At 38.9% G+C, this 26,054-nt stretch overlaps 2 protein-coding genes and 1 long non-coding RNA gene across 6 annotated transcripts; 2 read left to right on the forward strand and 1 right to left on the reverse strand.

The window, feature by feature from the left end:
- Positions 1 to 56: 56 nt before the first annotated feature.
- On the reverse strand, positions 57 to 16,494 carry LOC105831908 (vegetative cell wall protein gp1). Of its 3 annotated transcripts, none has more exons than XM_012672374.3 (7): positions 16,432 to 16,494; positions 8,857 to 9,024; positions 7,469 to 7,569; positions 5,409 to 5,488; positions 3,559 to 3,861; positions 3,066 to 3,203; positions 57 to 1,648 (listed from the first exon to the last, which is right to left on the reverse strand). In XM_012672374.3, exons 2-7 carry the CDS (start codon positions 8,979 to 8,981, stop codon positions 1,370 to 1,372), a joined length of 1,026 nt encoding a protein of 341 aa, XP_012527828.1. In that variant the 5' UTR covers positions 8,982 to 9,024; positions 16,432 to 16,494; the 3' UTR covers positions 57 to 1,369. The 3 variants fall into 3 exon arrangements, with proteins under 3 accessions (XP_012527828.1, XP_012527827.1, XP_012527829.1); XM_012672373.3 differs by lacking the exon at positions 16,432 to 16,494 and adding an exon at positions 14,510 to 14,617; XM_012672375.3 differs by lacking the exons at positions 8,857 to 9,024; positions 16,432 to 16,494 and adding an exon at positions 8,066 to 8,218.
- On the forward strand, positions 9,031 to 14,246 carry LOC114255190. Its single transcript, XR_003626483.2, has 2 exons — positions 9,031 to 13,784; positions 13,919 to 14,246. It is a non-coding gene; the product is annotated as an uncharacterized LOC114255190 (long non-coding RNA).
- A 5,222-nt stretch (positions 16,495 to 21,716) lies between the features above and the next one.
- LOC105831907 (zinc finger protein 543) lies at positions 21,717 to 25,688 on the forward strand. Of its 2 annotated transcripts, none has more exons than XM_012672371.3 (5): positions 21,717 to 22,227; positions 23,142 to 23,463; positions 23,977 to 24,252; positions 24,337 to 24,519; positions 24,698 to 25,688. In XM_012672371.3, exons 1-5 carry the CDS (start codon positions 22,060 to 22,062, stop codon positions 25,066 to 25,068), a joined length of 1,320 nt encoding a protein of 439 aa, XP_012527825.1. In that variant the 5' UTR covers positions 21,717 to 22,059; the 3' UTR covers positions 25,069 to 25,688. The 2 variants fall into 2 exon arrangements, with proteins under 2 accessions (XP_012527825.1, XP_028048994.1); XM_028193193.2 differs by lacking the exon at positions 21,717 to 22,227 and adding an exon at positions 22,279 to 22,758.
- Positions 25,689 to 26,054: the final 366 nt, after the last annotated feature.

The following is a 26,054-nucleotide window of genomic DNA, read 5'->3' on the forward strand; positions in this document are numbered from 1 at the left end:
TATATAGTGACTTCACATGACATTTGTGGTAAAATAGCATTGCTGAAAATGAAGCATTTTTAATGATGATAAGCAATATTTTAGGTTTTATTGTAACGCACTCTTTTGGAAGTGCTGAAATTGTCTCGAATTACATCTTTGAATTACATTTTTTTTTTTTTTTTTACGAAATTTGATAGAGAAAATATATTGTGAAGTGTTACTTAGATACAACCTGTATTACCTGAAGAACGAACGAAAAAGAAAATAAAAATCGTTATCTCTTTTATCCTAAATTTCATTACAAAATTTACGTGCACACATTTTTTTAGTATAGTTTATTAACAACATATTATTTAGCATAGATCTGCGATATTTATTTATTCACATCGATATATTACATTATTAAAAATTATTTGTTGGTTAGTTAACAGGCAGATCGTCGCCAAGTTGCATTATCAAATGCGTCTCCTTTCGGTATAGCTGATTCGATACACACTTTCTCCCCGAATACATTTATTCTGTGTAATTCGATCGTTTATTTCGCGGATTTTTGTCTAGGATTCGACAATTTCGTTATTTTTCTATATCGTTGGTGTCTTCGTGGTAAAAAGTACAATCTGCTGATATTATTCTTCCGAAATCTCTAAGTAATCGTTTGTGATCCGCCATTCTTGTGATTCGTGTGTCAAGCGTTAGTCTTGTAAACCTGTTTCGCAGCGTTAATTCTATCACAATGTTGAGTTCATCTAGATCAGAAATTCCCAGTCGAAGACTAGAAAACCCAGTCCTCATACGTACAAAAATCTCTAATAATAAAAATGAAAAAAGAAAATGTTTTATTACAAAATATCTCCAGAGATTCATTTTCCTCTGATTTGCGGAAGTTTTAAGAAAAAGTACAAGTGTGGAAATTTCTGAACGATGATGCTCGAATAATAAACCGAATGTTGTAAATAAACCGGATTTTCGACAATTGTTATTAGTTTACGCTACCCTGCAAAGATGAAAGGTAACCGTTCAGTCTCTGTATACACAGGTTCGTTGAAGCTCGAAAACCAGATCGAAAGTCTCTCTAGAAACCCGAGAAACGCATTTGACGTGACATTTCTCTTTTGCTGTTTGGGCCACATTCTGAAAGAGCTACAAACACGACAATCGTGCGCAGAGTCGCGGCCTTTCTATAAAAAAAAGTTTGCGTTGCGACAGGAAATTCTGCATTAATACGAATTTTCTATTACAGTCTCATGGTTTTAAAAATTTTAATCACGAAAAAAATCATCTCTCATGCGTTTCTCCGCCTTCTTGCGCATCCTGAGCGTCCCGGTCGACGAGAAACTCGACATGATGCCTCGTGCTCGAATGCGTGTTACTTGGAACGGAATATTCGCTAATGCTGGTAAGCCGGGGTGAAGTATTGGGTTCCAGGTGGTGCTCGGTAGCCTGGATAGTTGTTTGTCACGGCGTGTTGCGCGAAGAAACCACTGTAGTCCTTGTTTACTCGACGGGGTCTGAAAGCTGGACCTCTCGCGAGTTCCATCCTGGCCCGGTTCTCTGCTTCAACCTGGGCCTTCACGGACGCCGGCGGCCACTTTAGATCTCCTCGCATATTGCCTGTTGCCGGAGCTTTCGTTGCTGCGGGCTGGGCCTGGTACACCGGTGCTGGTACCTGCAAATTAAGAGTGAATCAGAAAAACTGAAAATAGGGGAAATGGCGCGAAACAAAAAATAGTTCTACAATAACGTGTTTTATTTTCTTAATATTTTTACTTTACTTTTGCTTATTGAGAAATATTCTAAGCAATATTACAACTTTCTTAATTTAGTTTCTTTGTGCAATTAATTTAAGCTAATTTTTTTTAGATTTTTATTAAATTATATTTGTCGATCTACTACCATAAATCAAAAATTAACTTTTAAAATTGAAATCACTAGAAATCACATGTGTCGAAAGACGAAAACAAGTGCATCTGTCGTTTATCCGGAAAAAGCGGAAAGTCAGTTTCAAGCTTTATGTAAATTATATTTATTTTCATAATTATAATGGTTACATCTTTTTACTACTCTTATTACTACTTACTACTATTTCAAGATACAACTTTGGCGCGCATCAGAGGCCGCGAAAAGAACAGAATTCTTGTTGGAAAACGGTTATTCTTTCGAAGTCGAGCGGATCGGATTAGAAGCAGCTAGATGCGGGATATATTCTTAGAAGTAAATTTCGGACAAGGGAGATGTAATCGATGCTGACGAGGACGTATATTTAACGGCTGATATGCTGCCAAAGGCAGAGCTCGCGCGAATACTCTCGCAAAAATATTGTATCGCACTGCCGTTTCTCCCCGCGATACTATCTTGTTCGTACATCCCTCTTACGACCCACGTCCAATATTAAATGAGCTTTGGAAATATCGCGCGTAATATTTTATGAGTTATTTTTAGCGAGGATAGAAGTTGCGCGGGAGGTGTAACATAATATCGAACGTATAAATATAATTTATTAAAATCCGATGTAACACAATGTTCCACTCCTGCGATCCTGACTTCGTTTTATCGTTTCGACGGATATAAAGTGATTTATACAATTATCAGAAATTAAAAACAATGTGCATGAAATATTTTTGTAAAACGAGACACAAAGAAACTTAACAAATATATATGTATTTGTTAAAAAACTTAAAATTATTTTATATATAAATTTAAAATAAATAATTTTCATTGTGTATGTATATATATATATATATATATATATATATATATATATATATACACATATATGAATTATCTGTTACTTTTAAAGTAAATTTCAATTTTTATATTCTATTATATAACTCGACAAATTATATAGACAAACATACACTTTTAGATTAATATTTAATTATTTAAATACTATTAAGAAATAGGGTAACTTTCTTTATGGCAGTTTAAATGTGAGTCTTATTGAAATTATAATTTTGTGTTGTAAAGTTAGATAAAATTTCAATAAAGTCCAAATCTGTTTCTCTATTTGTTTAGTTAAATAGGCAATTTGTGATTATTATTATTACTAATTGTTGCAGCGAGACTTAAGGTATCAAAGCTCCCACCTGCGAGATAGGCGGCTCAGGACGAAGGACGATGGTGGAGGGTGGTGCCTCGAACGCCGCAGGGGTACTTGTGTAATAGCCGGATATATTCTGCTGCTGCCTCTGCGGTGCCCGGTCGTAGGAATCCTGGGGGTGTTGCTGAAAAAAACGCGGAGGACACGGCGATAAAATTCGCCCATTTATCGCGAGCGTGTCGCACCCACGCCACGCAAAGACGTCTCTACGACTGTACCAGTTTTGCTATCCTGCACAAATCTTCCGCAAATCCTCGCGAAACTTGGCTAAAAACATCTCACGATGCATCGTACGCGGGGCTCCAAGAGTGTATGAGAGAAAGAGAGCACACATGCGGGACTAATAATAATATATCTCTCGCATAAACAACGATGCTTACATCCAAGATCGCAAGCGTCGCCGTTTCTTACCGGTTCTTCATCCAAAATTGCGGGAGGATGATCATGTCATCAGCCATGTTCATGCGAGCATCACTTACCTGCCAAGGCTGGGTCTGCTGTTGTTGCTGCTGCGATTGCTGCTGTTGGTTCGGGAACGGAGGATGCTGCTGGGAGAGCGGCGAGGTCGCCGGGGGTGTCACGGGCGCCCAGCCCCTGGGATTCGCCTGTTGCTGTTGGAAGTGCGAGGGCTGTCGCAGGAGCGTGCCGCCAGGACTGACCGGCGACGGGGACGACGGGACGACGCTCTGTGTCGACGACCGTGCGACCGTCGAGGGCGGTTGGGGTGACGGACCTGACGAGGGGCTGCTCTGGTACGAGCAGAATTCACCGTACCCACGGGTCTTACCGGAGGAAAACAGATAATTTTGTAGGCTCGAGCAAACGCACGGATTGGTGTCTGTTGTCTCAGAAAGAAGGGAGATGATCGTGCGATTTATAGCTCTTCTATGTCCGCGTATTCTTTATTTTATTTAAATCATATTGTATATATATAATAATTTTTTCACGTAATTAATATTATTAACGCGATTTAAGTGAAAAATTAGAAGCTAGTAGTTCTATGGAAGTTAGAACTTAAATAATAGAATTGAAATGAGATTTAGGATGTAATAAATAACTAATCAATTAGTTATTTATTTAAAACTAATCAAATGATTAGTTAGTAATGATCTCCGAATTATTATCAAGATTCTATGCTTGTAGAGAGATTCTCTTATCTTTATACATAAAATAAAATTCGGAGGAAAAATTATTTTTGTGCAAGCAGCATCAATGTTTTTTTTTCTTCTAACAATTACTTAATCGGATTAATTCATTACTACCGATTATTTAGATTAAAATTCATAATCTGACCGCGATTCGCTCGAGCCAAGCACTGTCAGTTTTGCGAAAATGGACGTGCACCAATTTGATAATGATTCGTCGTTCTTTTTACGCTTCCTGCAAATAATTCGGGAGAGCTGCCTCGACGACCGCAATGGTAGACGGATTCGCGCGTTCAGGAACGATTGATCTCGCTCACGATTAAATTCTGATGCCATTTCGTAAATTTTTCTCACGATATCGATATTCACTGCGTGCACGAACTCGTTACGAGTCAGAGATGGAACGACGTGTCGTATCGACTTGTCGCTTAATAGGACAATAATATGTTAAATATTTGTCACTATAATTGTCACAAAATTTTATTCCTCATTAAAGTTGACGATTTTTTAAAGTTTTTTATTTATTTATGGGTGTATATCCCTCAATTGTGTCCTTTATGTTTAATGAGAATTAAAAAAAGAAATGTCTGAAAATAAGAATCGGTTTCATCAAAGAGTACGACAGCCAAGTTTGCTGGCTCAATTTAGAGACTCGCGCTGTATATCGTGTGTATTTGTTTTCCATCTCCGCTCTGAATGAAACAGGGCTGATACGCATACACAAAGAGGAACGAACGTGAACAATAACATAAAAGAAACACGTAACGAAACATCGTTGCACTCACTCTACACGCATGGCAAGATGCAGGAGAAGCTATCGCACTAAATTGGAAATAAATAATATAACGAAAAAAAATGCATACAACACGTAGACATTCAAAAGTGTCCGTGTCCTTTCGGAGGTTCTTGAAATTATCTTGATCTAATTGTTTGCTTGATTATGTGTTCGTCTCTATTTTTTTTTATTTTCTCCGTATGAAATGACAAGTATTTGCTACGTTAAGGACAAAGACAGCAGACAATAAATATTGATTTACATTAGTGTAATATGTGCAAAGAAAGAAAGTTGCGAATTTAGTTTCTCGCTGTCTTTGATCTTATCGTAGCAGCGTAATGATAGGACCACGAAACTTGATTCCTTAGCGCGAAAATATACACACGTGTCTAATTGCCCGTCATATTACCTTCGCTTGGACGGGAGCTTGCTCCACGTAGTCGAAGTCTTGATCCTCTGGAGGCGGTGGCCAAGCTACTCGTTTGAGACCTAGGATAATTATAGAGTTTCATAGAGACACAAAGACCCATGTTTAGCGCGACTAGATTCTATATAATTTCTTTGTTTACGACCGTAACGCGTCTCTGCTCGTTAGCTAGGTCTTATTTAAATTACAAGGTACGACAGTAACGAGGTTTATGAGAGGGTAAAAATATTTTTGGGCGCCAACATTGCCTGTCGATTAATGCAAATTTGAGAAAACGAAATATCGTTTATCGAATCTCTCATTCTAAAATTGCAAAGCACAACTATGATCCATCGATTCCAAATATTAAAAAATGTCACTCGTTTATCCGTCGTGTCGCTAACGTCATCCGGCATCCGGTGTCGCGTACATTCGTCTAATCGCGGTTGTCGTCGTCAATCAACCGTGCCATCAGTTTCCGTCAGCACTCAGCTTCAGCTTTAATCGCAAGACGGAACGTATAGTGACACACGTTCGCTCTTTCTGCAACCTTCGTTATCAAAATAGTATCTGACGTGCAGTTTTAATTTAACTGCGCGATACGCAGCTCACATATTGTATATCAATCGCGAACATCGTCGCGAGCGTGCCGGATATTGCGACGCCAGAAAGAACCGTGAGTTATTTGTTAATCGCGAACCCATATTTCCTGGCAAACTAATGAACACCCGCCCGGACACCCTATGCAGCGTTCACATACCGATGCGATTTCCAGCGAGAGATTCGGCCACGGCGCTGAGGAACGCGACTCTGCCAAAACGGACACCCGCCAACTACTAACGTTATGGCGGAGTCACCTGTACCTTTCATTATCGCGGAAACGTAGCTGGGCTACCGATTTTAGAGCCTTTCTGGTGACAAGCCAAGAAGTGGGGCTTGACATTGTGCCCGATCGAAGAGGGGCGGTCCGCGCCCTTGAGAAGGTTCGCGAAAAATTTCCCGGGTGATCTCTACACCCTCCACCGATGCAGTAAATTATCATCTTTAATTTTGCTTTAATTTTATTTGTCCAATTCTTAAAGAATGCAATCTTAATTTTTAGTAATCTAAGTGAATATGCGTGATAAATATTCGTAAAATAATTTTAGAATAATTAAGTCCCATTATTTCTTAAAAGTAGTATGTAAAAGGATTTAAATATAATTATTTAATTTGTTAAATTAACGTCGTTTTAATTTAATGCAAGCGAATTTCTGTTTCGGTAGTAAAAGACGCAGCGTCTGGTGAATTTATCGGGATCTCGGAAACGCGCGCTTGACACTCGGACACAATGATCCTATGCTCTAATTGGGGACGACTCTTTTGAATTAAGAGTGAATCAATGCTCCATAAAGCCGGCCTTTCTCCGAGCACAATGCGCTCGGTGTTCAGCGGACTGAGGGGCTCGTGTGCTTTGCGAAAACCTGTTGCTAATCTGGTAAACTCACGTCTTTGAGCCGCGGCCAGAGTGTGTAACGGTTTATGTCATGCTAAATTGAAAATCGTGTTGCCAACGATAGCGGCATTAATTCAGAGAATTGATGCGACCTTAGATGCCAGGTGATCGATGCGCAAACGGCCCGCAATGATATTTGCACTTGTGAGTCATTGTCGCCGATCTTACCTGTGTCCGAGCAAATAGACCTAAATTCATACTACGCGTCAGTCTGTCATTACCAAACTGCAGACATTAGAATATCAATCGCGATCTTCCTAATCCTATTCAAGATTATATCTCCTCGTGTAATTTTTGACGAGACATTTCTTCGCGGAAGAAATAGATTGGCTGATTCAGCGGAGCTATAATTTGCTGAGCGAGTGTCAACGTTTATAACTCGAAAAGATTGATATTCGGAAACCATGTTTGAAAGCCATGAATTGTTGGAGCAATTAATTATAATTGTAATCAGCTGTAAAACTTTGCTATTTTTAAGCCAGAAAGCCGACTGTCTGTATGATATAGATTTGCTGAATCGTTGAAGTTCTTAGTTGTAACAAATTTTCTTCTTTTTATGTTTTCTTACCTGGTTGACCACCACGCTGCCTCGCTTCTTCTTCTTCGAGCATACGTAGAACCGCGCTGTTCTGCAAGTTCGCTGGCTTTGCTAACTGGCTGAAGTCGATCCTGAAAAGAAAAGTTTAAGCTTAGCTTTCTAATGGTATTTTGAATGCCGCAGAAATGTATATAAATACAAATTGAAGCAACTGCTTTGGCTTTTAATTTTTGTAGGAATCGTAGATGAGAAACATCAGTACCTATGCTTGAAGCATTTGCTTTTATATAATAAATAGACGATGAATAATGTTTTACAGGTTTATGTGATTGGAAAGACGATATTTTTCTTGCCAACAATGACGATTACAAATAAATTTTACAATAAAAGCAAATATAGAAAATTTTCGTGCATTTGCTTCACTTTTATCTACACTCAATCTATTGTCTCATTCATTAGAACACGCAAAATGAAGATTCTGTCTGCCGACTGATAAGAATCGTACAGAATCACAAGCTGAAACGGCGAACAAAATCACGAACTTGCGAAAAGGAAGAAGAGAACTACGAATTTGCTCAAGAAAGGATCCAGAGGAACCAACGAATCTCAAGAGCCAGTGATCGTTACCTCTTCTCGGCGATCATCGCGACAGGGGGAAATCCCGTAGCGGCAAGAACAGGGAGGACGACGACGACGACGACGACGGTGAAGAGGAACGGAACGGCGCGCGTCCGCGGTCCATCAAACGCGAAACTAAGTCAAGTACGAAGGGGGAGACGCGGCTGCGACCGGCGGCGGTGCAAGCCGTCGGCTTCCCGCACGCACAGGCCGTTTATTTCCAACCGGCCGCCGGTGATTCGGCCCGCCGAAAATAACTGACATCGCGAACGGCATCGACGGCCGACGGCTGCTGCTGCTGATTCATGCGACCGGCCGGCGTCGTCGCGCGACCGATACGCGGGCGATCGCGCGACCGCTGACGTTCGATGATTGACGCAAGGTGGTCGGTTAGAGGAGGTCGTCGGAGATTCACCACGCGGTTTCGGCGCTCGTGAGTCATCCGAGTCGATCAACGATTCACGGAGCGGATCGGAATCCGATTCAGACTGGGTCAAGGGATGTTATTTAGGCTGAAGTGAATAAGACAGTGCGCGATTGTTCTGAGACCCTTAAAAAGATAAATATTTATTCGGTAAACATTAAAGTATTAACTATTTTTAGGTAACTATTATAATATTATAGTATTTTGTTGAAATTGAAGATTATAAAATTCTTTAAACAAAATTTTATACTTTGACATATGTATATGTATGAGACAATAGTCGTTGATTTTTGTGTATAATGTTAAGATTATAAAATGATTTTAATGTTTTATTTTTATAAACATATTGTTCCTTTTTTTGTTTAGGATAACTTACCCGACTGCACCGTTAGCCAGAATCTGAGTCTGCCTGTCCAGAGTCTCTTGTATCGACTGTGGCGAATACAAATTGATAGGAGAGTTGAACTGTTTGTTCACGAATCTCGCTTTCTGGGTGGCCATGTTCTGAGTGCCTCTTAACCGACTCTAATGTACTCTCGAATTACTGTAACATCAAAAAATATTAGGAAAGAGAAATATGTAAACGGTATTTTAGACAGTTTTTTAAATTGTCTATATAAATTACGCCAATATTACTAATTAGCATTAAATTTAACATAATAATTTCAGCCTGACAACTAAAGATCATTTTTGTAACGTTCTTTAAAAAATTCTTTCTGTATGTTACTATTTAAATGTTATAATAAGAGAACTATTCGTTCGTTAAATTGTATAAATTGCGTTTTCTAAACTCTATAATTATTAAGTTTTAAAAATCGCAAGAACTCAACTATACATAACGACATAATATTAGCACAAATGTCTTGTTACAATTTGATGATGCAACGAAAAATGGCCTACGTCAGAGCATATGTTTCCTTCGTTTGTCGCAAGTCAGAATGAACAGCATTACTTATTATATAATGTTATTTTCTTATAAACGTGCCGCAAATGCCACGTGCGCCATTAATCTGCCACCGCCGCGCTGTTTGCATGCAAATTCTGCCAGAATTTATCAGATCTTACGTCTATATGATTTTATGACGCAAATATCTATTTTACGAATAACGTCTTCGCGAAAATTGAGCACGACGGTAAATAACGAAGACAACTTTTTTCAGCTTTACATCGTGCAACAACTGCTGCGCGTTTTAAACGCGCGTGCGTTTATTTGTTCATGGCATAATATTTGTTTATATTGTCACATTGATAAAAGAAATACAAAAGACATAAGTAAAAAATGAATAATTATTAGGCTTATAAGAGAAGAATCAAAAAATCGTTATAGAATATAATTTATGATTTTATAAAGAATTATATTTTAAAAAACAATGCCTTTTCCGCTTTTATTTTTTTTTTCATTGTTATATCTTATGGAAAATGCAGACTGTCAAAACAATTTAATACTAAGATACCAGAACCGGTGCGACATATGAAAAGTGTAACACATGGAGAAACTGGGAAAGATTCTAGCTGGCATTAGGTCTCCCTAGGCAGAAGCTGTCAATGACGATAAACTGAACAAAGTTTATCAATAAATCGTCATGAAGAATAATGACTATTAATCTGTCACGATCATGACAGCGATGAATTCATGTGACGTGACGAATGGCGCGGATGACTCAAGCGCATAAATTTCCATTTCTAGCGCAACTTGTGCGAGGCCGAAGAGCGAGCGCAATTTCGATAAGTGGGTTACGAACTATATCGCTTCCCGAATGATCTTTCGACGATTGTTTGGCTGCTCCTGCGATCGGCCGGCGCCGCCAGAGGATTCTAATGCTCGCTAGAAAGTGTGGCATTAAATTCCCGGCTACGTGCCAAGAAATCCGCGCAGGGACGCACGCGTTGAAAGATGTCGGCGCCTTTCGGTTCGGGCGGGGCAGAGAAAATAATCAACGTTCCTTATGATCTAATTGCCCTTGCGCGATTTGGAAAGAATCTAAAATCGCGCACATCTCCAGCTCTCCCTGCGTTTTCCTTGAACTTTGCACTTTGTTCCTATTTTTCTTTTAAATATATGTATACCCGTTTATCGTCGACTACTTGTGAAACCGTGCACCCCGATTCAGGGATCTGGAGGGTCAAAGGGTTTGAAAATTATATCTTTAGCAATTTTTTTGCGAATTGAATAAATGTATAAAAATAAAGAGATATTCGAGAGACATTTACAACATATAACGAGTAGGAAAATAAACGTCAATGAAAGAAAAATTCTTTATTTTATAGAGATTCACTTGATAGTGAGACGTGCTGAAGATTTCTAATTAAAATTCGGACTTTGAAATCAAAGCTAAAAGATCTATTGTAAAAAAAAAAAAAAACAAATTATACTTTAGCTATACATTTCCATAAATATCTGTTCATAGAAAGCGTATTTTTCTTCATATATTATATGAATATGTATCAGAAGTTCACTTTCGTACATTTATTCAGTACGTCATGAGAAATTGTAACAAAGATTTTCAGCAATTCGATCCTCTGATTCACAAGAAAGATCTAGAATCTCGCTAGAAGCATTGTTTTGCCGGAAAGCTTTCGAACTTTGTTACGAAAAAGTTTTCGAGCAAATATTTGAAGTTCCAGGAAACAATCATCGTGGCACGTAAGATCTCTCTTCAAGATTTCTCCGTACGAATTTATCGAGGTTGTGTACGCTTTTTTTTATCAGAACTATTCAAATCCTCTCCTACCTATCCTATGCTCGAAGCACCCTCCGCCCCGTATTTTTAATCGTATTTCGCTGCGAATCTCGTTTTTTCTCCGGGAGAAACAAGATCGAGCGCGCGCTTCATTAAATACCTCTCTCGGCCTCGCGGAACCGCGGTACGGTCTATTTCTGATGCATTTTCCTCGCGATCCCGCACGCGTTTCGCATTTTAATCATAACTTGGAACGTATTTATATCCCCTGGTCATAAACACGAAAGCTACCGTTCTCACATTTCTTCCTTCTCGCTGAGCACCTCATATAATTTAAGACGTGTTTGCGCCCGCGAGATCACCTGCGGCAATCAATCTTCGGTAACGTGTTATTGCCGTCAATCATTGTATCATCGATACCTTTTCTCTTGTGTATAGCCAACACACTTTCGAAAGGAATTGCCAATAAACGTTCGCCCGTGTTATCATCAAATCTAATCTCGTGGAGAAGCTTCTAAGAACGAACGCTTGTTTACTGTTCTCGCAACAGCCTCGACAGTTGCGTGCCGCCATATTTTATTTGAAATAAAAACAAATCTTAAAAAAAAAGAACAATCAAATAATTACCGCCTGTCTCCGATAATTAACGGATTTCTCCTTCCCCTCCCTCTCACCGGTGACTTTATTGGTACCTGGACAAAACGCGGACCTGTTTAACACCCGAAAACCTCGGATTCTCGCCGGCGCGTCCCTGCTGGGCGGCCACCGGTGGTTATTTTTGTCTACAAAATTCCTCCGAATATATCTACATCGTCCGCAAAATCTCTACTACACTTCCCCCTCCTCCTGCTAGTCTTTGGAGCCCGCTCCTCGCGGGTCGTATTGAATTACATATTAAAGCTCGCGCGCGCCGCGATAAAAAGCGGCCGACATCGAGATGTCGATTCAACAATAGCGCGTGTCGATCAGCAATTCCGGCGTGTCGTCATTCAATGCCGGGAATTGATGACGAATTCATCTCGCGATGTTTCCTCGCTAACTTGGCACTGAAAAGTGCGACAATGGATCGGTCGTCGAGACAAACCCAATGCTAATCGATTTAGATCCATTTGCACCAGTGTAGCACGGAAGAAAAATATTTATTAAAACAACTAAGAACGGATTCAGCAGATCCGTAGCCGTAACGTATAACAGCTAGTTTTTTATGTTAAAGTAACAGAGCTTTAACAGCTGTGAATAAAATTAGCAATTATAATTAAGTTGGGCGATTAATAAAGACAACAACTCTCTGTGAAAATCAATTAAATATATGGATGTTGAAATTTTTAATGAAACATTAGCTGAGATGGCGCATACTTTTATTTTGAAATAAAAAAAACTTGTTTCTTGATTACGTGAGCAATTCTTTCGGATGTAATATATTTCTTTGTTGAACGTACTAAATTAAAAATGAAATTATTATCTTCTTTGTTACAGATGTGAAACTCGCGCAGCAAGCTACAGCTTTGCTGAATCACCCAATCTATTTTTTCCCCGTAAGCTCTACTTTCCATTTTATCTAATTCTTAGAACTAGAAGGAGTTGAATCGCTAAACGGTTCAAGCACTTAAACGCGCGGATTCTCGAGGCGAAGTTTCCTTTCGCGAAAGTGACAACCGCTTTTCGCGTCTCCCGGAATGCACGGGAACCGTGGCCGAGGTTTCCTTTACATAACTCACATCTATTCCAAGCTGCGACAGCGTTTACCCGAAACTCTTACCGGACTCTTCGTACATCGCGCCAGATTCCGCGTGAAGAAAAAAATCTCATGAAAATCAATTCTCGCGAGTACGAAACCGCCAAGTGATATTTGTCAGTCGAAAACGCGACAATGCTGCCATTTCTCAACGATGCAGTTAAAGATTACAATTTTCATTAAATAATTATGAATAGTGAACTTAATTGATACTGAAAATGTATGTTTCTTTAATTATTTTGAATTACATCTGAATTAATCAAGAATTCATGACAATCCTGGAACAACTGGCTTCAATTAATCTTCTAAAACCAACGCTGCGTACGAAATTTAGTTTCGCAATAAAGCCGATTCGAGAAACACATTAATTTAATTCCTTTTTTCGCCGAGGAACGTTTTCGCAAAAATTTCGCGTGACGCAATCGGGAGCAAAGGGGGAGAAGGGGATAATAATTTTTCCGCATTGCGGAATAATTCTCGTCGGCGTGACGTGTCGCCTATTTCTGGCCGATTGTTTGCAACGTTACGATGCAAACGTTGCGTATATAACGCAGCTTTTTGGACGTCCGGAGTGTGTTGTGACGCATACCGTCGCGGTGGTCAAAGCGTTGCGGATAGACGGGGCGGCGCGCCGTCGTGTAAATTTCAATCGCCACCTCATCTACACGTCTCGAGAATGAAGCGGGAAACGTCATTTCGTTTTTTGGCCGGACGGGCCTGCCCCTAAGTAGACGATACGTCCCGCTGACTCACGAACCCGTGGCTCAATTCGAGAATAACCGTACCGCTTTTTCGCGACACAAACGATTATTGTGCTCTACGCCTCGTCTGCAATTGTTTATTACGTGCTGCACGACTTATTTATGTTACGAATTAATCAAAACGAAGGTATAATTTACGGCGTGCGAAGTAGTACAGAACTTAATTTTTTCCAAGATAGTTTATGGTCTAAATCTCAAACCACTTGTTCATCGAGGAATTAAAGAGTAAGGAAAGTTTCGAAAATGTTTTTATAATTACAGGAATCCGCAAATCGATCTAATTGCAGGTCATTATTAATAGAGCCAATATCTTCTAGCTTCGTTGATAGTAATTGACTACCAACGACGACTTGGCCTAGTTTCCCGTGACAATTAGCCGGTTAAACGCCAAGATAATAATTGAGTACGACAACTACACTGCCAGTTAAGTTGCCAATGATAGAGCGACAATATGATCGATCGATCCCTAACTTGTATGGAAAAGGGATAAGCGAATTCGTAACACTTTTGAACTTTCTTTCCACGTTCATAATTGCACGCTGTACGACTTGATTTACTTCAATAAAGGATATTATTCTCTTGAACTTTCCTTTGATCTTTGATTTCAATCCCTATGTCGTTAAACTTCCGTTTCCCCTTTCTCCCTATCACGTTATCAATTTTTCGCGTTCCTCCCCCTGCAGGTTTTCGGTCCCCTTCCTACGGCTTGATCTCGTTCTAATGTCTCCTTTACTGATCCCCACGATTTCCCCATCCCAACTTGATCCTCCGTAGATTTTCCCTCCATAGCCGCGGAACGCGATCGGCGATGAGGATGATCGACGTGACGTGCAACGAAAACGCGTCACCTACCTTCGCGCTGATATAACGTGGAGCACGCGGGTTCTCCTCGGGTGGCGAAACACACTGGACCCTCGGGAAAGCGAAAGCACCGGAGAGCAGCAGAAGACAACTGTCGTCGGCCCCCTCCCTCACCCGGAACCGCCGAAATCGTTCTGCCTCCCCTCGGCACCCTCCGCCGCCGCGGTTATTTTCGACCCCCCCGAGATCCTCTCTTTCCCTCCCTTCCGCGGTATTTAGCGGATTTCCTGGCAATCGCGGGGAAAGTCTCACCCGCGCCCCTCGCTTCCGAAGCTTTCGGTCTATCCGTGAGCTTCTGATCGGCAGAAGCACGTCGCTGATCGAGCGCGATCGAGCAGAGGTTTATTTTTAGCAAAAGAATCGCGAAAAAATTTAGAAAGCATCTCCTTATTTTTTGCGCGTATGAAGTCAAAATCTCCGAATTTTATTGAATTTATTTGGAAGGAACTATATGTTTAATTATATCCTTAATTAATTTCATCGGTTTCTCGCGCGTATCTTACAGTTTCGTGTTGCGGAATTATTTGAATTTTCAAGATTTCTCTCTTCTCTTGTCTTCTATCTTATTCCTTTACTTTTCTTCTTTGAATATATTCATTGCTATCGCGCTGTGAAATGGGAAGCTTAAAACACTTAGAAGAACGTCAGAGCGTGAATCATTCATGATTAATTGGGCACTTGAACGTCTTTTCGCGAGTAATAAAAATGTACAATAAGCTTGCCAACTGCGCCAAACTTTTCGCGCGAATAAAACTTGAAAACTCGACGATCGTAACCAAGAAATCATCCCTTATCAACAATTTTCCTGAAAATATCAATGTTAAGAATCGCTGTGTACAGATATGTGTTACATTGATAAAATTATTAATAATTAACAATTGATACTCTACGCAAAATTTACAGCGTAACTATTTTTGCCACTCGTTTGAAAAATCTATACGTTCAATAATTTAATCACCGTGTCGATCGATTTCGCGTGCGCTTTAAGGGATAACTGAGGATAAGGGGAATTGATTGTATATCCTTGTAATATATCCACATTCGATAAGTCACATTCGCCGAATGTTTGGCGCGACATTGCCGAGCCATTTTACGCGAGGAATTAAAGGAGCGCCAGTGTTCGCGGCCGGTAAATCCGTACGCTTTTTGTGTAACGCATCTCTCGCTAACACAAACGAAAATAAATCCGAAGTGGCGTCGTACTTCGCGTTATTTCCACGATTCTCTGTTTCCGGTTCTCGTTCCGAGGCGTAACGCGATACGGTTCCCACGACGTACGTTTACCGCTCGGCGTTCATTGACGCTGACAATTGAAACGCGCGCCGATTGTGAGATCAGAATCTCGTTTTGTTATAACGATATACTATCAATAGATAAACTATGTTTAGCAGTCGGATGTTCGAAATATGATTTTATCTATAATTTGAACGCGAAGGATATCGACGATGAATGAGGATTTTCCAAAATAAACTTGAGAGAGTTACAGATAAAAAAAAACATTTCAACGAAATAATTGATGACTTAATAACTCTCTTATAGTAAGATAAGATTAATATAAAAAATATATGATATAATTAGTCTCACAATTACTAATACAAAATCAAATATTTGTTAAAATTAAAAGAGAGAAGGGGAGAGAAGAGGAAAGAAAAGAGAGTGTTCCTATAGAGAAATACGAAAGATTAGTTTCGTCTGCCCCACATTGCTTGTTGAAACATCCATTTATATACCCATAGATATTTTAAAACGAGCTTCGTCTTCGGAACAGATGTTCGCAACGAGTTCACCGATAGTTTCCGTTTGAGAAATGTCAGCCATCGCGGAAGCGGATAAACTATTTTCTAATAAAATATTTTAGAATCTGATAAGATTATAGAATTCTTACTAGAAGCAACAATAGAAATTGGTCCCACCTGTCTTACAATATGTTGTTTCAAACGATGCTCTAATGGAAATCTGCGACATTCCTCCGCTTCCTAAAAAGAAAATTTAATACACAAATTATTTTAATTTTACACATGCAATGTTTCTGTAAAGAAAACAAAGGTAGTATTTACCTTTTCTTTTATTATTTCATCATATTTAATGGCATATTTGATGAGCGTTTCTTTGATTGCAATTTCGACCAAACTTTAATTGACGGATGATTAATTTAAACGCCCGTGTAGAAATTCATCTAGACATGCCCTATTTAATATTGGCCCCATACGGGCGTTACTTAGGCATTCAAAATAAAGGCTTTTCGGACTGAAACTTATTCAGGGCCTATTCAGGGCCTATTTAGGATATTTGAACTTGGGCTTGCCTGAATTGGGCCTGGTTTAAATTTACAACTTTTTCCCCAAGACACAGTTAGGTTTGCCCCGTTACAGCCCGTATAAAATAAGACCTAGTTTGAATTAGATGTTTGCTCCAAAACAGTTATATTTAGATTTGCCTATTTAAAAGCCTAACTTTTTTTCTTAATTCTTATATTTTAATTATTTTAATATATTAATTGTATTAAACTTAAATATTTCAAAGTACCGTTTTCCATGTCTGATAAACTGAAGTAATTAGCTAATACATTATTTATAAAATCTATTATTTTATTGAGTTTGTTGTCTTCTATGTTTGGTTTTTAAATAGATCGTAAAGAAAAACAAAAGTTTTAAATAGAATATTAATTGCAAATAACCGATATCAGACTCGTAATATGTTTTTGTAAGATTTTAAAAAAATACCATTTCTGTATTACAAATACTGATATCTATTTCGATTGATTAAACGATACGATTATATGTATAATACATAATGCATAAAATATAATAAATAATTCATATATTTTAAAATTGTTGTTTTTATTTATTTATTAAATATAATAAATTGGGCAATAATATATCCTGTAATTTTGGCTTAATTTATTTTACATATATAAGCTCAACTTAAATATAATTAACCATCTAATTAACCATTTAAACGCTTCAAAGTATTAGTGCTAAATAGATTGCAATTTCCATCAAATTATTAAGGTTATGGAAAAAGATAAATTTAACAATAAAATTAACAGGTAAATAAATTTATGCTATTTATTTTTAATATATTTTGCAAAATTTAACTTCTTTTATAAATAATATAATTGCGTCAGTTTATAACATATATAGTACAAGGAAATTAGACTAAAAAACCACTGTTTCGAGAAAAAATTGTAAGAGGCACTTTTAATGCAGATTCTTATTCGGAAAAATCATACAAACATATTAAACAAAAATTCAACTCGGAAAAAGTTAGGAATTATTGTGTAAACAATGAAAGAAAGTAAAAATTTTCGTTTTTTAGCAATAAAAAAAAATTTATTACTGTTAGCAAAAAACAAAAAATATAAGCTTATAGGTATTAAAAATATCTATTAAATGAGCCGTCAAACGTTCCAATTGGTTTATTTTTTAAGGAGAAAAAAATTAAAAACTGCTAAAATTTACCATTTTTTTAATTGTTAATAAATAATTAATAACTAATGGACAAATGATGGCAAATTCTTGTAATAGGGTTTAAATAGTAGCAGTTATTCTTCTCTAAAAGTCTGGAAAATTTTAGCCCAAAACATTCATAACTTTTGACACAAAGCGATTTGTTATTTAATTATTTTTTAATTTTTAATTAACATTGTTTACACAACTTTTTCCAAGTTGAATTTTTGTTTAATATGTTTGTATGATTTTTCCGAATAAGAATCTGCAATAAAAGTGCCTCTTACAATTTTTTCTCGAAAAAGTAATTTTAATTTTAATGTACTAATAAGTATATATAGACAATAACAAGTACCCAATATCAATAAGTCAATTGGCGCAGTAGATAGAGTATAAGTTTTGTAATCCTAAGGTCCCGGGTTCAAAACTACCAACAACAAGTTTTTTAATTATTTTATAAATAATTTTATAAAGCAAGAGAAAAGGACGGAGAAAAGAAAAGAAAAAAGAAAGAAGGAAAGGAAAGAAAGGAAAGGAAAGAAAGAAAGGAAAGGAAAGAAAGAAAGGAAAGGAAAAAAGAAAGGAAAGGAAAGGAAAGAAAATAAAGAAAGGAAAGGAAAGAAAGAAAGGAAAGAAAGAAAGGAAAGAAAGAAATAAAGGAAATACTAAAGACAGGAAAGACAGGAAAGAAAGGAAAGAAAGGAAAGAAAGGAAAGAAAGGAAAGAAAGGAAAGAAAGGAAAGAAAGAAAAGAAATTAAAAGAATTCCCCCCTTCCCCTCCCTAAAAATCAAAGGAAAAGAAAAGGAAAAGAAAAGGAAAAGAAAAGGAAAAGAAAAGGAAAAGAAAAAGGAAAAGAAAAGGAAAAGAACCTTCCCTCCCTTCCCCTCCCTTCCCCTCCCTTCCCTCCCTTCCCCCCCTTCCCCTCCTTCCCTCCCCTTCCCTCCCCTTCCCCTCCCCTTCCCCTCCCCTTCCCTCCCCTCCCCCCCCTTCCCCTCCCTTCCCTCCCTTCCCCTCCCCTTCCCTCCCTTCCCCTCCCCTTCCCTCCCTTCCCCTCCCCTTCCCTCCTTCCCTCCCCTTCCCCTCCCCTTCCCTCCCTTCCCCTCCCCTTCCCCTCCCTTCCCTCCCTTCCCTCCCTTCCCCTCCCTTCCCTCCCTTCCCCTCCCTTCCCCTCCCTTCCCCTCCTTCCCCTCCCTTCCCTCCCCTTCCCCTCCCCTTCCTCCCCTTCCCCTCCCCTTCCCCTCCCTTCCCCTCCCTTCCCTCCCCTTCCCTCCCCTTCCCCTCCCCTTAAAAGAAAGGAAAAGAAATTCCCTCCCTTCCCTCCCTTCCCCTAATTCCCTCCTTCCCCTCCCTTCCCCTCCTTCCCCTCCCCTTCCCCTCCCCTTAAAATAAAATTAAAATAAAATTAAAATAAAATTAAATAAAATTAAAATAAAAGTAAAATCCCTTAAAATAAAATTAAAATAAATGAAATAATTAAAATAACTTAAAATAAATACCCAATCACCAACTAAATCCAATTATAAAATAAATAAAATTACATAAAATAAATCATTAAAAATTAAATCCAAATTTAAAATACTATCCATTCTTAATACAAAACCTTTGTCCTCCACTTTCGTCTGTACTTTGTTAGAAAATCCCCAATACTAAATGAACTTTTTCTTTTTTACTACTTCTAAACATTTTGTTTGCTCAAACTAAATTTTTATCTTGGCCAAGTTTGAAAACCAATGTAAGCCCTACTTAACCCGGCGACCCCAAGCGATCGTTGGACCCAGATAGGCCGTCCTAACTTGGGCCTCAATAAAAATGAGGACACCTGACTTGACCTTGATTACAACCTAGGTAGAATTTCCAAACGGGCGGTAGAATTACTCTCTTGAAGCAAAATTTCTATATTTATATTCATCGTTTCTAATTTTTTTAAATTATTATTTTTTAATAATAATTTAAATAATAAGAAATTAATATACCTATATTAATAAAATATATAGTATTGATAAATTAATCGCACGCGTATGAATCAAGTTAATTGCAGCTTGATCGAAAAACACCCCCGAAGTAAAACAATTTTAACGTTAAAATTTCGTGCTAAAACGCCTAATAGTAATTAATTCTCAGGGTTTGATTAACTTGATCAGTGAATTGCCTAGAGCAAAATCTCTTGCTGTGTATGACTTCCTTTTCCCTCTAATTCAATTATTTCTTCTGCGTAGAACTTAGACAATATCTACAAGCAACTTGCCTCGATTTCTGCATTACCATCTCGAGAAAGGGATATCACCATGGCGTCTGCAACCAATCGAACGTAACTTCCTCCTTCTCCGCGTCTGAAATTTAGAAAAATCACACGTTAATAAAAACCTTACGTAATCGCCGATAGAGAAGCATTTCTTTCTTAATACTCGCGTTCTAATGGTAAATTTATCTAAACGCCAGAAATGCGTATCGAAGGTAAGATCGTTAGGTAGCTACGCTTGATTATCGATGCATCATACTTCCGCCGGCGATAATCAACACTCAGTAATTTCAACGCGTATAATTGCGGGCGAGACGCGACGGGAGGGTAATTTGATATCGACGGAGAACTAATTGTACGTCACAGTCACCTAATTTACGGTGATTTCGACCGAACTCCAATTAACTTGGCCGACGATCAACTTACAACATCTGTACCATCTTGTTAACATAGATGGAATTATTATCTTGTTGTTTTAGATGTAACAAAAATTAGTAACTTAATTGACATTCATATAGATCTTCGATTATCGCTAATTTGATTATCGATTATAGACTTAATTGATAATTAGCTTAATGAAACTACTTTGACGTCACTAAAATTGTTATCTCAATTTTTTAAATCTGAAAGAAATAAAATCAGAGATAACAAATTTGTTATTATTATCTTTATTGTTAAGTTAACAAGAATTTCCAGGTATTCGACGCAAAAGTGTCGCTTTATAGATTCCCGGGAAAAAAATCTTCATGTCAGATTTTATCAATCGGTGCGTAAAAATTAGATCTACTCTGACATAAATTTGATCGATCTCGATATAAAGATTGTTTTCTTGCTCAAATGCATTTTAACCTGTTTTAACCGTCATCTTTTTCCTCGTTGCGCGCGCGTATATCGGGGACAGAAGCTACAATTCAATTAATTTGCCGATTAAGTTAATCGCCGGCCGAGCGGAGGTCGCCTCCGCGGAGGCAGCTGGAGGACCTGGAGGATGCACGCGGATTTTACCAGACGCCAACGAGCTCCGCCAATCCGTCGATACGTCGCATCGGTCCGGGCGAGCGAGGAGGCGATGAGATCGAGAAAGAGCAGAGCTGAAGCAGAGCACGGCGTCCGGCGGCGGCGCAGTGTTGACGAGAGGCCGCCTCCTTCATTTTCCACGGCGGCTCTTCTTCTCCGCGCGCCCCGCGCTGTTTATCGCCGGGCAGTGTCCATTTTTTCGCGGCCAGAGGGAGGTCGGGCAGGGAGGCTCGCATTTCCCGCCGTTGGGAAGAATGGGAAATCAATAGGACGCAATCGCCCTTACCGACTCCAACGTGCGGTTCGCCTCCAGATATCTCGTCGATCCCGACGTGTCTCTCTCTCTCTCTCTCTCCGCCCGTCCCTCACAGGCCGTGTGTCAAGCCACGCCGCGCCGCGCCGCGGCGCTGCCGTCGTTCGCGCGATCTTTCGCGCGCGCGGACGATTCTTCGCCCTCTCTCGGTCGCGCTCGCGCTCGTCCCGATCGCGCGTCTTCCTCGCACTCCCGTAACACGCGCGCGCATCGATGTCGGCTTTTCTCTACCGAGACGCGCAGTGCTGCCAAATCCGCGTACGCGCCCGCCATTGAGGACGACCGCCATTATAGATTCCGTTGTGAGTGACCGAGTCCTGTCGGTGATTGCGATTTCTCACGGAAAACTCCGTCGCCAAATTCGAAAGGAAGTCCCGGGGGCGCGAAGCAGGGATAGAGGCGCAACATAAGACGGGAGAAAGAGAGCGAGAGAGAGAGAGAGAGAAGCAGGGAGGGAAAAAGGGATTTCGAACGGAGGAGATAATTGTAGATCGAGTGAGCGGCCGGAAAGGCACGCGACGCATGATGAAAACGTACAGCAGGAAAAAGGGCGACAGCCCGAGCAACGTGATCATCCACGTGAACGAGTTGTGCCGGCTGTGCCTGGCGAAGGAGGAGGAGATGGTGCCGATCTACGACGACGAGACGGTGCCGATGCCGCTGCGGATACTCTCCTGCGTCAACATCGAGGTGGGTCAACGGGGCAGAGACTAGGAGCGAAAGAGAGAGATGGAAAGAGAGGAGTCCAGAGCGTCCGGACGCGACGGACTCGGCGACGTGCGTTCCGTCATCGCGTCGCGTCGTAGCGTTCGATTCGGGCGATAATAATCAGCCGCCGGAGCGGCCCGACGAAAAATAGGAATCTAGTTTATCTCGCTGCGCACCAGGGCGTCCTCTCTCGCATTATCTCCCCTCACGTCACGTCCCTCGGTGGTGTGCGATACGTATACGTATGTGCGTATTTACGCGCGCGCGCGAATGACGCCGTACAACGGTACAAACGGACGTCGCGCGAGAGACAACTACCGGCCTTACCGAGTTATCGACGAGCTGCGCCTTTTACGCGCGCCGCCTCATTACAGAGACCTAGAATCCGAGTCTTGCGTTTCTGTTTACCCTACGGATTTATAGAGATCTGTAATCGCGAATGGCGTCTCCCGATGCCATCACGACCGAGCTCCTTCGGAGATCGTCCCGAGACGCGGTGCTAAATGAATCTTTGTATGCATGGCATTCAGGATTTTTTTTAAGGCCCTCGTTAATTGCATTTATTACGCTAGTACTATACGAAAGATAAATAATTATTGATATAAATGATGAACTGTATGTTTTGAATTAATAGTCTGTACCACGATTCAACAATTTGCTCCTGTAAATTTCTTTGAAAAACTAAGAGTAATTTAATATAATTATATAGTTATAATTTATACAGCTATAAATAATTTAGATTACAATTTTTTAAAATAAATAACCATATAAATATTGAAAAAATGCAAATACATGTAATATGAGATATAAATAATTTATGTGGCATGTATACAATGTAAATTATATAATATGATCATAGTTAATAAACTTAAAGATCTTTGATATCAATGTTTTAGGTTTATGAACAGGATGGCTTGCCCAACATGATATGTCATCCCTGCAAGTATCAGTTGGAAAAGTCCTATCAGTTTAGGAAAAAATGTCAAGCTGCAGATGCTAAACTCAGGAAGCATATGAAGTTAATACATCAATTGACTGGGCAGGACGAAGAAGGCGAAAGTCAGGATAGTAACAGGGATGAAGAGTCCAGCACGGGAAAGTCCAAGCAAGTCAAGCAACTGCTGGCCGATCTAGTTTCAACTAAGGGCGACAGCAGTCAAGTAGATGGAGATCCCATTGAGGTGACAGAGGAGGAACTTGTTGGTGGCTACATTCTGGGTGTGTATTATAATAATAATAATGAAGAAATATCACCTAAATAACTGCAGTCTAAAAGCTTATTATGCTTTTTCTAAATATTTTTTCTTAAAAAGAGATTAAAAATCAGGATGTTTGAATTCGCAGCTTGTCACTTACACGTCATTATACAGAAGTTTTTGTTCTTCAAGAAACACTATTACAATTTGTTTGTTTCCAGTTAATTTGAATTTAAATTCATAGAGATAATATTTCTATTAGACTAAAATATTTTTCTAATATATGTAGAGTGACAAATGTAAAAATTGAATTCGGTAGATTTATTCTGTAGGTATAATATATGGAAGAAAGCTGCGTAATGTGACGCTATAATGGTAACGAAATTGTCCATTTAAGAATTACAAAATAGGTTTGCAAATTCATTTCTTGATAGGCGATTGTCACTGAACTGATCAGCATTTCTAAGTAATAATATTGATAAACATCTACAAATATTTGGTTCACATATATGTATCGTCATTGTTTCATATGTAGGAATGAATTCCGAAAATCCAGAGATGGAGGAGAACATCTCAGAAGATCCAGAGAACATCACATTGGTACCTGCTGAGGAACGAACGGCGAAGGCTCGATGCACAATAAGGACAACGCGTATCAAGCAGGAGCAGGAGTCCGATGACGAGACGGAAGAGGTTCAGAGAGCGATAGCGAACGTCGAGCAGCACAAAAACGTTTACATGATGGAAGTCACCAGTAACGATACTGATCAGCCAGATTCGTTGAAGTTACAACCAATGGGTGATACAATTGGTAAAGAATATACCGAGAATATATGTTGTCTGTAATAGAAGAGAATGCAATTTAAAAAATACAAATGGCAAATGTGTGTTGCAGTTGATGGTAACACGGAACTGAAGGTATTTAAATGTGACAAGTGTCCGAAAGCATTTACCCGACGAATAATGCTGAAGAGCCATCAGTCAGTGCATTCCACACAGAGGGGATTTACATGCCAGGCGTGCGAAAAGTGGTTCCCAACGAGATCTGCGTTGGTAAGACACGAACGCACACATACAGGTTAGTGTTATTTTATATTTAATCTCTTGATCATGGACATATTTAATTTTTTTATTTACGTATTTATCCTTATTTCTCCTCAATACAAGCAATTAAACATTTATTTTCAATAGCATCGAATATTTAGATTTATTAAAGAAATATACAATTAATGTTATCTCTTTATCTGTACTTACAGGCGAAAAACCGTTTGGTTGCAACATATGCCATCGTGCTTTTGCACAGAAGGAGATTTTATTTCGCCACTTAATGACACACTCTGGTCAAAAACCGTTCCAGTGTCAGCACTGTGAGAAGAGCTTCACGCAGCGAGAAGCACTTAAGGTGCACATGCGTCGGCACCAAAAATTAAATCCAAACGATATTCAACTGCACCATTGTCAGCTTTGTCCGAAGGCGTTCTGTCATGCGTCGGGTCTCAGTAGGCACTTGGTTACGCACACTGGTAGAACATACAAGTGCGTCGAGTGCGAGAAGACCTTTACAGATAAGAGCTCGCTTCTAAGACACAGTCGTATTCATGCGCCCAGGAAGCTCATAGCAAATTGAGTAACTAACTTGCTCAGTTTGCTGTGACCTTCCTGAGTTGTCTAGTGGATACAAAAATTTTTTTGAAACGATAGAATCTGTGTCGGAATTAAACCTGCGGTAAATATTGTCAATATTAATGAGAAAAATCTATAATATAGATTTTCGAAGAGTTATATGATTATTTCATTAAAATGGTTTACAATTAGTTATGCAGTCCTCGTATGTAACTCTTATATTTGAGGCGCTTATTGCAAAAGTGGGTTGATTAGCAAAATTCAATTTTCTATTTTAAAACGTTACTTATGCACGCTTTAAAATAGGAAATTGAATTTTGGTAGTTGGGTTATTTTTGTAATAAGCGGCTTTATTTAACATTAAGGAAGATAAAGGTGCGTTTAAATTATCGAGCCAAATTTTGAGCGATTTAGTAAAAGACGAGTGAGTGCTCGTGGATGGAGGTTCGGCTCGAGATATAGCTTAATAATTTGGACACATCTTTAAACATACGTTTATTTTAGTCATTCTTGTATAAATACTGGTAAATCTTATTTGAGAAATTTTTTCACAAACAATGCATTTGTATATACGAAACAATTTAAAATGCAAAAAATTATTTCAAGTTTCGAATTAACATAAAATTTTGAAAAATTATATGATTAAATACGATAAAACAACTACGATATAACAAATAAATGTGATGTAATGAGGTGAAAAAAAAATACATAAAACAAAAATGCACATGTAAATATAAGTTGAAAAGTAAGTAATTACTATTTCAATTATTCTATTAAACTAATACAAGAGTGATTAAAATAAACTCTATGTTTAAAATTCCAAACTTTTATATAATTGATAAGTTTTTTTGCTTTGCTTAATTAAATTATAGGATATGCAATCGATTAAATTTTTTCTGTTAAGTGCAATTTTTAAAAAGCATTAAACGTGGGTGAATATAGCATAATAATAATGAAACTTAATGCACGTAATTTAATTTTTCTCTTAAG

Source organism: Monomorium pharaonis, chromosome 9, assembly GCF_013373865.1.
Source record: "Monomorium pharaonis isolate MP-MQ-018 chromosome 9, ASM1337386v2, whole genome shotgun sequence".
NCBI lineage: Eukaryota > Metazoa > Arthropoda > Insecta > Hymenoptera > Formicidae > Monomorium > Monomorium pharaonis.